The 11,823-nt window shown below is 41.4% G+C and overlaps 1 protein-coding gene and 1 long non-coding RNA gene across 9 annotated transcripts in view; one reads left to right on the plus strand and one right to left on the minus strand.

The window, feature by feature from the left end:
* The window catches only part of LOC124222008 (ankyrin repeat and SAM domain-containing protein 1A), an 80,785-nt gene that overhangs the window by 66,910 nt on the left and 2,052 nt on the right, over positions 1 to 11,823 (minus strand). For all 8 annotated transcript variants that reach the window (XM_046632540.2, XM_046632537.2, XM_046632535.2 and 5 more), the window contains exons 2-5: positions 3,620 to 3,700; positions 3,356 to 3,512; positions 2,998 to 3,143; positions 1,611 to 1,733 (exon numbers count right to left, since the gene is read on the minus strand). In XM_046632540.2, coding sequence (XP_046488496.1) covers positions 1,611 to 1,733; positions 2,998 to 3,143; positions 3,356 to 3,512; positions 3,620 to 3,700 — 507 coding nt within the window. The remainder of the gene's footprint in view (positions 1 to 1,610; positions 1,734 to 2,997; positions 3,144 to 3,355; positions 3,513 to 3,619; positions 3,701 to 11,823) is intronic.
* LOC124222017 (uncharacterized) lies at positions 1,434 to 4,502 on the plus strand. Its single transcript, XR_006883919.2, has 3 exons — positions 1,434 to 1,745; positions 2,008 to 4,188; positions 4,287 to 4,502. It is a non-coding gene; the product is annotated as an uncharacterized lncRNA (long non-coding RNA).

Consider the following 11,823-nt stretch of genomic DNA (forward strand, 5'->3'; position numbering starts at 1 on the left):
ATTGAATCCGATAATTGACATTACCAGAACACTCGGATGGACTCACGACGTGCCGACTGCATCATTCGGCGCCGAATGGAAATAGCCGGTTTCGGATGGTTTATTTTGCCAAAATCGAAGCGATAAAATACGTCAGTTTTGGTAACGGTGCCTGCATCGATGCGTCGGGCGTGGGATACAACGGAGGTATCGCGACGTGAACGATCCTATTACCAGCGAAGCGTCGATGAAACGATTACGGATAACCGTACGATCGCGTATTTCGACGAGAAAAACCTCGTGTTATACCTACCCGATTACAACGCGGCGACCACGTGCGGTTGTTGGAGCCAATTCCGGAATTCCTGTTCATATTATAAACCAATAATTTTCACGGTTTATCCGAGATTATACACCGCGTATACATGACGACTATACGCGCCGCCGCGCCGCCACACCGCAATTCCATTTTCAAACGAGTTGTTCCGAACCGAATTAGTCGGTTTTAACTCCCTCGCTCTAAATTGACTAGCACGTTACACAATCCGGCTAGCTATGGATTCCCGGATTTCACACGCATCCCGATGCACTCTGTCCGTTTTACGACCAATCCCAATGCTTCCGTATCCACGTCCGTACGTTTCAGGGAAAAAATATTTTTATTTAAAATACCGAGTAGCAGAAATTCCGAGATATGGTTTCAAATTTATCACTCAAACGGTCGACTCGACAAACTCGAAAACTTTGCTCAAAAATACATAAGACAAAGAAAAGAATCTCAGAATTTCAGGACGCGAAACGAGTTTTTCTGTAGACCAACAAATTCGCTCACTCTTGACAAACGATTCACGGAATCCCCGACAATCGAATGCAATGCAATGCAACGCAACGCGCTGCATCGATGCCTGCGCACACTGTGATTCTCAAGCACTAATGTGATTCTCCTAATCGGAAGGGTACGCTCAACTGCAGGGATTCGCGCCTATGTACGGGCATGCATAGAGCATTCGTGATGTGATCGGGAATCAGTACAGTGCGATAATGCTGTATGGAGTCCGTGGTATTACGGTAAAATCGAGATTGCTATGCGTCGCCTATAACAGCGCAGGATAGACGCGTATACCTAGAATACGTGCAACGTGGAATCGAGATAGACGTAACGATTCGCGGCTCGACGGGTGCCGGTTTTGAACCGGAAAATCGACGGCGTGTCTGCAACTGGCGTAAGTTCTACTTCGTGCTAATTGGTCCTAATTAACCAGCGCGACAAACGCGTCAGCAGCATTCTGACCCTCGAGCAGGTAATTATCATTACACTGAAAATATTTCGGTGTTTGTACACACACGCGTCCAAAAAAAAAAACAAAAAACAAACAACAATCGTCAACCGTGGCTGAGGGGAAAAAACATCAGCAAGTCCAAATGTCCGCATCGTTATCGTAACACTTAATTTATACAAGCACGAAAAAATGTCAAAAACTCGACGACGAGGCACGAAGTTAGCCGTAGTTATGCAAAGCGTGTAAGCCGTTGCGCATCGAGGATGCAAGTATCGTTGAAACGATGATCGCTAAGTGCAGAGAATCATTCTATAATCACCCCACGTTCGCTCGAAACTTTAATCATCTCACCTGTGACCGTTACGCGATGCGAGGTGAAGCGGTGTGTGAGGGAATATCAGAGACGACGAGGAACTCCGCAGCGGCTCGATGAGCTCCGGATGCGTCCGAACCAGAAGTTCGACGGTCTCCAGCCTGAAACAGAGCGTGAGATTTTTTTTTCACCGAAAGATGCTTAGAGAACTGGATAGTTTCCATTTTTCTCACTATTCAGTCGTACGTTTACACCAGTGTAATTTAATTGAAAAATCTGTGAAAAGATAACGAGTTTTTCTTTTTCCTTCGTTAATAAATCATTTTTGTATCGCAATGATTACGATGCAACGAGTTTACGTGTGGGAATAAGTGTACCGAAGTTGTCGACTAATCTAAACTGAACTCTGAAACATGCCCGTTATCTTAATTCTAGAAAGTTGACGATGTGTTTACTGCGTCGTGGTTTGTCGGAGTTGAAATGAATCGTCCCAGTTAGGAGAAAAAAAAAAAATTGTACCGCAGGCGAAGAATCTATATGAAAAAAAATACATATATTCATTATCGACAGATAACGGTAGGAAAAGAAATACCACATGGACTCGAGAAACGCGCTGACGGTGGTATGTAAAAAAAAAATCTGTCCACAGTTGTCCACTTTTCATCATATGCTGTACTTTTCAGTTCAAGTTCTTTCTTATATTCTCATTATTTCTTTCTTCTACAAGTGATGTCAAATTCACGAAGAATAAAATAATATCGATTAATGTCATTATCAATTAAAAAAGTTACAAATGCATCGCTCCAAAAATCCGGCTAGTATTTTACAAAGTTTATAAAACCATCCCAAAAAATGAAATATGCCGTTTACTTTTGGCCCGATGCAATGATAGTAATATATGTGTATGTGTTCCAAGAATTCACGAACGGTAAATTCCTCCCGTGCTCCATTGTTATAGCGAGCACAATTCGCGCAGACGTATAAATTTATTTGATCAAATTATTAAGACTAATTCAATTTCCTCCATTTAGTCTCTTGGGTTGAGTAGCTTTCCGCCTCGAAAAATTTATTCTCCGTTGCGGTATGTAATATATAAAGAGAGGTAGTATATAAACAAGCTATACGTAAATGTACGCTCGTGTTGCACAGAAAAATAGGCGTCAAGTTTGGTTAATAAAACATTTTATGGCGCGACGTGTGTCTCTGCGGCACCGTGAAATGTAAAGAAAAATGAATGAAAAGAAGTGAAAGAAGTTACACGGGGTATAATTAAGAGAAACGAAATGCATTGCGCGTGGCACGAAACTAAAAGTACCCGGTAAGTCTTTCACTTTTCCTCTTTCGTATCTTAGAAATAGAAAGAAGATAAACTAGTTTAATCTTAAAATCAATGTTTGTAAGAAGCAATAACGTCGGTATATTTACCTGCCATATTGTGCGGCCAGATCAAGAGCAGATTCGCCACGACTGTTGCGAATGCTGGGATCACAGCCATGCTGCAATAACTGTGTCACAACTTCCGTGTGGCCATATTGGGCCGCGCAGTGAAGAGCAGTCTCATTGTCCTTGGTCTGTAAAGTAGAATAGATAGAATAGAAAGATTAGAAAGAAGATGTAATTTTCAGAGCTGAAAATTATATCCGTATGAAGGATTAAATTTCGGGATGAAATTCTTCCTGCAAATAATAGGGAGAAAAATCAAAGATGAAAATAATGAAAATGTGGAAAAATGCCAAGTTCAATTCACGTCTTCTTTTTTTTTCCTCCCTCCGTCACAACGTACCGCTAGATTAACGTTGGGCACCGACGGTCCCTGGCAAAGTATGAGCCTGACGATTTCCGCATCCCCGGCCCAGGCGGCGAGATGCAACGGTGACGAGCCCTTAGCGTCGACGACGTTGGTGGACGCCTCGTATTGTAGTAGAATTTTAACCACGTCCCTGAAACAGTCAATTGCACAATGCGCGATTTGCATTTGACGTTGTGGGTAAAAGTTAACATCCGCTGACGAAGCAGCGAGTGCTATTCAAGAGAGCGATAAACTGACCTGTGGCCGTTGAGAGCGGCGTGGTGGAGCGCGGAATAACCGCTGGCATCCTGAACGTTTGCACCGGGTCCCCGTCGAAGGCTGAAAAGAGAATTTTCATTCGTTGAGTGAGTAGGATCGAAGAAATGTTCTTGGCTTAGATTACAGGAAAACCAAAGGACAAAAATAGAGAGATGGCACAGCGGAAGCGAAACTTCAATCGACCCAAATTCACAGCGCGAGTTACTCGAGCTGGTCATCCTTATTGCTGCTTGGAATTATTCCTCAAGCTCTTCCGCAGAATCAGAGTTCTCGCGTAGGCGAGTGCGAAGTAAGTACGCGCGAGGATTGATTTCCGCAATTAAGTAATCGCCTCGTCGGTTCGTTCTGCTCGTATGTAGGTATACTACAACTATCGTCAGCTGACAGCCACATAATACCGGTTTAATTGTTCCATACACACACGGAGAGACTTTTGGTAACAATGTTTGCTGTATCGGTTATCCACAATTACAAGAAAATATACGTAACGTCACGTAAGTGACGCGCACGAGTAATTTCACGCCATCGACCTGGACTGAAATGATTACGTACGTACATATGTAAAATATCCGTAATGGTTTAATGTTGTACCACACATGTATACGTTACATACACACATCACGCATAATTATTTTCTCGTTTCCAGATACCCACGACGAGAAGAACGTTTTTCTCCTTTTTTTTTAGCTTCACACCTCTCGAGTGAACTGATTTACCCCGATAACTGGAGCGTTTCACCGAGCATTCAACGATTTCAAACTTTTCGAAACTTTCTTTTTTTTTGTTTTTTACGTGAACCCAATTACTATGATGTAAGGATAAAATTATTTATGCGACTAAAAAATATGTGTGTATACCTGATCTAGCTTGTTGAAATAAATAAAAGATCAGATAATACAACAGTGTCAAATGGCTAAACTGCTGCATTATACAATCAAAAATTTGTTATATAAATCGAAATTAATCAATTATTATACAATTGCCGAGTTTCGCTCGTATTCACAAAGAAAGTAAGATGATCCTGCAACACTTCGCATGTCATAATACCGACGTTGCAGACACGCGCAATATATATATATAATAGTACGCGTAAGAATTACAGAAGCTGCAGGGGCGACATAACGAAGAGCTCATAATCAGAGTCCTTCCGTTCAGCACATGTTATTCTCTCTCCTCTCGTTACCGAGCATTGTTGCGTCGTTCGTCGATCTCTCTTAGCAGCAGCAGCACCTCTTATAAATGCGACTAGGCGTAATATGTGCAAACAAACAAGACCGACGCACACAGCAAACAGAAGTCCATGCATAACGGGCAAACATTGCATCCATACCCCCGATTCTATCTATGCAGTTCTTACAAACGCGTTTACCCCGCGGGAATACAACCGTATAACCAACCAACCTGTTTGCTCATAACTTTTGATCCTCTTGAAGCTCGTTTGCGAGGGATAACAATGTAGGCATCTATTATAGACGAAACTATATGAGTATCGATAACCTACCTCACGATATCGTCAACACGTAAAATCGATCCGCAAAGACTCTTCGCGTCAACGTCAAATCGTTTCAGATGAAATGAATTTTTTACATATATATATATATATATATATATATGTATATATATACATACACACATTCATTCAGCGCCCAGAATCAAATCGTTTATGTTCAATACCAGAATCGAGATCAGAATCAATTTGCAATTCATTATAACGACACTAGGTGACTTCGGAAATGGCAAGACACGTGACTGATCTTCATTACAGAACAAGCCAACAATAAACATGATTGAATTACATATAAAATGAATTTCGGTGTAACAATTCTCGTGTAAATTTCGGGATGATCAGTGCAGTTCAAGCAATAATTCGCATCGCGTGCAGTGATAAATTATTTTTGCTGGTGGATGAGAAAAAATAAAAAAAAATGTAAAAGAAATTATCAGACTTTCAAGAGATGATAAAGAGTCATACAACGAGTTCCGAACCTGCAGCGTCTTCTAAATCACCATATGTCAAAATTAACTGCAATACCGCGTCCCTTAAGGAGGCGACGGAGACGATCGCTGAGAGTCTGAGACAATGAAAAAAATACGACGAGACATGTGGGTAACTAGCAATTACGCCACGCTGAAGCAAACTGTTATATACTACATTTAGGGTCTATCGACCCGGACCTCAAGACCTCCTCAAATAAGATTCCCTCGATTAACGAGTATAGAGGCTAAAATTGCCGCGATGTAATAAATATCCAGCTCACCGGTTGCTAATCAATAAACAATACATACATACATACATATCTATATATATATATATATATATATATATATTGTGCATATACAACATACTATATTATTATATTATTGTGTAAATAACGTGCGAAAGAGGAAAAAGAATTTGTTAGCTCTACTCTCAGCCGATGCCCCCCCCCCCCGTTTTCGGTTCTTTCCAAATACATAACAAGACGCGAGGTTATATAATAAAAAAAATATATATGTAGGGGGAGAGACGGTGAAGCGATCGTATAATATTTGCCATCATCAAATTGTCCCGCGACGCAGGTATTATATGACAGGCGAGAGAAGGCTAACATTACTTAATATTTTGCTCCCTCGTCCGTCGTCCACGTCCTCCTCGTCACCAGCATGGTATAATCTGCTTGACGAGTAAACAAACTTGCAGTCATACTCTCTCTCTCTCTCTGTCTCTCTTTCTCCTGCACATGCTGCACTTGATAGTGGATATTTATAGATATACGTATATGTATGTATACGTATATGTGTGTATCTGCGATAACAGGGTGCTGAGATAGATAATGTTACACATACAAGAACGCATTCATTGCCACGACTTATTAATTATCAAACTGCAACAGTACCAATTAATTAATTGCGACAAATCGTCGCATCGAATTTACATTAATCGGTGAGGAAAAGTATTCTGTAAATTCATCGAATTTATGAATTCGTATTTGTTCGGTATGTTTTTAATCTGTTCCCGACTTTATCGCAACTTTATATGTATACGAAGCGGGTCAAAATGGGTATGGAAAGATTTTGTGCACCGTGAGAATTTGAAAATGACAATGGCGCGTGTACACTGTGTGATCACTGATTACGAGTAGGAATTTTTCTCGAAAAACAGTTCTGAGTCATGTTTGGCTGTGAACTTTTATATTTTGACATCTTGAAGAAACCAATACTGTCAAACCAATCAACCACCGCGTGTCTTTCTAACTGCCGCGTGTCGGCTCGTTTGTCGAAAAACATAAGTGGAAGGGTCTGCTAGTCTGATCAAAGCAGAGAAGCCGTGTTGGCGGATGAGTCCCCGAGACTGAAACCGGGAACACGGTAACTATATGGTGTAATCCATAGACACTTGGCGCTTCAAGATTATCGTCATTATCATTATTTTTATTATTATTTTCTTCCTCTTTCTTTACGTTGTGACGTTAGAAATGAGCGTTTGTTGTACGCCGAGGCATCGGCGGGTTATACAACACGTAGGTGCCTGCCTACCTATATACCTATACACTACCTGTAATATAAAGAACAAGAGGGCAAAAGTGCGACGAGAGTAGGGAAACGAACGAGTGGGGGTTTTCAAACAGCGGTGAAAAAAACGTTCGAGTGGAGGAGTAAAAGCGGGGGAGGATGAGAAAGAGAAGATTGGGAAAGGAAGGCGAGAGAGAAAAAGAGAGAGGGAGCCACCTTCGGTGCGGCGTTTGTTTTTGAACCAACAACCCCAACCCCTGCGATCCCCGGTGCTCGTATACTCCTGAATCCAACTGCCTTCATCTCCGCAGCTTTGCCCCTGGACCACCCGAGAACGAGATGATCGTCGTCGAGGGAGGAGAGGAGAAGACAGGAGAGCCGGCATATCCTGCAGGGCGGGTGAAAGCTCGGTTGGCACGTCACTGCGGCGTACTTCAGGGCGTAACTACGTTACACGGTACATATTAGGAGTGTGCAGGGTGCTTGGAGAACATATGTGCGCCTGGTCCCCGAGTCGTGTCAACTCTATGTATGTGCGGATGGATGAATGGATGGATAGATGGATGGATGGATGGATGGATGGATGGAGTCGTATATACGTAAGTCGTCGTCAGGCGAAGAGACGACACGAGTGATGCGGTGTATCGTGGTATATGTATATACACTTGCGTTATAGGTATACGCGCACGCGAAAGAGGGAGAGAGAGAGAGAGAGGCGTCCTCCTCTTTCATTCATCCCATTCATTCGAGTTCGCCTGCCTAACTTCCTTAATTAAACTGGGAAGATTGTCTGCAAAAAGGGCAATGCCGTCAGCCCCCTCTTGGCCCCCTTCTAATTCAACCACCCCGTGCACCTCTTACTGTCGCCCTTTTTCGACCGGGACTCGTAAGGCACTTGGCCTCCATAACGACGACACCGTCAACGACGGTAACTGCGGAATGAGATATATATTTCACCTTTACTGTATATATCCACCCAGCATCAACAGCTACCCTAATTCACCCTGCAGCGAAACTTCCGACTATTCCCATAACCGTTCGTTAGACCGCTCTACTGCACTATTTTCGTTTCATTTCAACGGGATGAGGGAAAATGAGAGACGGCAGTCTTCGAAGTTAATTTCGCCGCTCACTTGCGATTACCGATTTCACGTCTGTTTTCTACACGGTACAAGGGAGGTATTTTCATTGTGAACACAGAGGCATCGTATAACCGTCATGGCCGTGTAAAATACTTTCATTTTTCTTCAAAGTCTGTATCCGAAAAGAACCTCTAATCGGTTACAAAACTAACCGAATCAGGTCCGTTCAAAGGAAGTATCCTAATACCTGTTATGTTACGTACCTACATGTAGAAATTAAATTACCAGAAAGATCTAATCGAGACATCGTGCTCCGTAAAATCAATCAATTAGTGGGCTGATTGACCAATCGCCGTGATCCACGAGAGTTGGCTACGGTGTGATTATACTAGTCTAAGAATAGTTGGTTTCACAGCTCTGTTATATATCTACACTACACATTATTCGTACAGCACACGCGTTCTGAACGGAGTGAAAACCTCTACAAGAGAAAACGGTTAGCATCAGCTGGTATAGCGGTTTGCGGTAAACCGCTTCGCAACCATACAATCCTAACATTTGTGGAAAACCCGAAGCCCTTCCATATTGTGACACTCATAATCAATCTAGAGTGGAAGAGGTATACTGTCGGCGTGAAGTAGGCATGATTGAAATCCGGTTGCTGGATGTCAACGGAATAAAACCACACAGTGGTCGCCATATTCGGTACAATTTTATTTCCCCCGTTTTAAAATGCGATGGCATAATAGATACGTGTAATTCCTAGCATCATGTTACGTCGTATCATTTTTTCCTCGGATCGTTATGCAATTTTTCCGTTAAATATGCAACACGGGCAAGGAAAACGTTACCCTTGAAACTAGATGGAAATGACTCGAGGCCGAGATGGTGCGAGGGATTGAGATACGGAGAGGGTGTTCAGGCGTCAATCGATAGCTTCCGCCCTCCTCTGAGAGAGCGCGAGAGAGAGGAGAGCAGAGAAAGGAGAAAATTGATCCTTCTTCCAGGCACGACGACCTGTGACCGAAGAATCGTTTCCTCATTTGTTTTCGCATACAGATTTAATTTGCTTAATCCTGCAATTAAGATATTCGATAACGGTTTCGTGATTAGGTTACTTGTATATCAGGTACAAGAGAGCCTCGATTGTCGAAAGGATAACAATTTAAGCAACGAAGTCAATTAAGGAAAATCTGCCGAGTGCATAAAATTTTACTCTCGTTTGAAGAGGAAGATAGCTGATGTAAAAAAAAAACGTTCATAAATGTGCCAATGTCAAGGAAACAATGGTTGCGATCACACTCGAGTGGTACTACGAATTTCGAAAAGTGATAAAGGAAATACCGAAAGGACTGGCGCAGACGTAAGAAGTTATATTCGGTAATTAATTAAGGTTGCCACACCCTCTCGTGCATCAGGTGTAATATTGTTGGCTTTCGACGATGTTCCACTCCCGCTGCTATTATACGAGGATCGCGTGCCGAAAGGCCCGGCCTAGTCTTGTACCCTGGACCCCAAAACTCTGCGGGAGAAATTGTTTCAACGTTGAGTGGGTGCCCTGATCGATTTCGCCGTTGACCTATGTATATACATATATTTGGAGATATATAAGTATTGCTCACGTATCTCAAACGCAAAAAGGGTCAAGCAACCCTATTCTAACCGCAATTCAATTGACGCCGAAATAAATAAATAATATGAATTTTACGAATTTATTTAGTGCGATTTTGTAGGATCCGTGCCATTTTTTTTATTTCTGCGTTAATTGACAATTTATTCTACTGTTTTTGTTCATAATTGCGGTTAAAATGGGGCCGTACACGTAAATCTGTGGTTACTAATTACCGTTTCACTATTTGCCACGCACGCCATTATTCTTCTACATATTTTCGGTGTTTAATTTCGCCGACTACAAGGATCAGTCGGAAGTTCATCTCGGATATTTACAATTAGAGAGTTTCGTCGACGAATATTGGTTCCAGTTTTTTGGCTTTATTATTTACACTGAAGTATAGTGTGAATATAGGATAGAAGTATATTGAATAGAGCTACATATTTAAAAATTTGGTTTTCTTTTTTGCGCCCCTTCATTAGTTTGAAACTTTTTGCCACAGCGAGTGTACAAGAAACTTTTAAGCAGGACGATTTACAGGTATAATTATATCTACACAGCATAGCACGGGGAAGAAAGCGCACTGACTGACCTAATTCTTCGCGTCTACGTAGGTATATATACGTGTCTTCTACTATAGTATAGATTGCGTTAAAGTGAGTAAGTGCGATGGTGGTGAAAATGAAATCAGTTAAATTTCCATTTCTTCGTTTAGTAAAAAAGATTAAACTAAAAGAAAAAAAAAAAAAATCATGTGACTGAAAACGAAAATGAAACTTTTCCCGATCCTTAACACGTAAAACGCGGAGTAAAACGTCCAAAATGTTCCTTGATATAAAAACATAAGGCTAAACTGAGTATATAATCTTTAGCAAAGTAAGGAAAAAAAAAAAAAAAAAACAACTTAAAACAACCAAGGGAGAAAGGATTCTAAACTGAAAGGGAAAAAGGTGAAAGACGAGAGGAAGAAAATAAATACAATAATGATGATGATAACAACAAAAACTCATTTTCTTAATGCTTCCCAAGAGTTCGTGTATCATATATATATATACGTATACAAAATTTCTCTTTTCTTTTTCCCCTCGCGCGAGAAAAGCTCACTGTTGAATAATACATACATACGCACATACATAAAAAAACGTGTGTATACGTAAGAAACGAAAACAAGATGAGAACAATGGAAGAAAAGCTCCTCGCGTCAAACTTTCCGCGCGAAGCAGCAAGCAGCCAGTTTTTCTGGTGCAGGTTTTTTAGGGTAGGTGCTCACCTACCTATACACGAAAGTTTCGTACACCCTACGTGCACACAGGTACAACGTGTACGTACAACAAACAGGGTAAAGAGCAATTTGTTGAAAAGAGAACCCGCTTGTCGCGATGCACTCAGCGTCCCCCATCTCCCCCATTCTTGTTCCTTTTAAGTCGCCTCGTGTGCCGCCTGCTATACAAACCGTTGCGCCAAGTGTCGTTGCAGCGGTGTGCAGTTTGCAACAACCGGATAATTGCAAAAGAATTATTCTCGCTCGCTTTACATCGTTGCGGTGCGTTGGTGGATTTCGAGTCATGTGTAAACATACCTAAGTATGTGCGTAAACGACATTGCCACACGCGTTGCATTTTTCTTTGATGATGTGTAGCGTGCGAGTCGCATTATTGTTATTATTATTATTATCATTATTATTACGATTAATAATTTTCTCGCTGCAGGCAAAAAGAATTTTATTATACTACGGACGTTAGCTACCGTTTGTCGGAACAATGGGTGTATACGAGAATGAAAGGAAATAATAAATAAAAAAAAAAGTAAAACCGAGTTCCCGCAAAGCATTTTTAAGCTGTAGAACTCAATCAGGCCAGAGTGAAATTTTTAATTGCTTTGAGACTTGTTTGTCGTTTTTCATAAAAGTAAATTGAAACTGCACTTTTCGTTCGTATCAGAATATTGGTATGATTGTATAATGAGGGGTGGAGAAAATGCGAGGAAATTATTGATAT

The sequence above is a fragment of the Neodiprion pinetum genome, chromosome 6, assembly GCF_021155775.2.
Source record: "Neodiprion pinetum isolate iyNeoPine1 chromosome 6, iyNeoPine1.2, whole genome shotgun sequence".
NCBI classification, from domain to species: domain Eukaryota; kingdom Metazoa; phylum Arthropoda; class Insecta; order Hymenoptera; family Diprionidae; genus Neodiprion; species Neodiprion pinetum.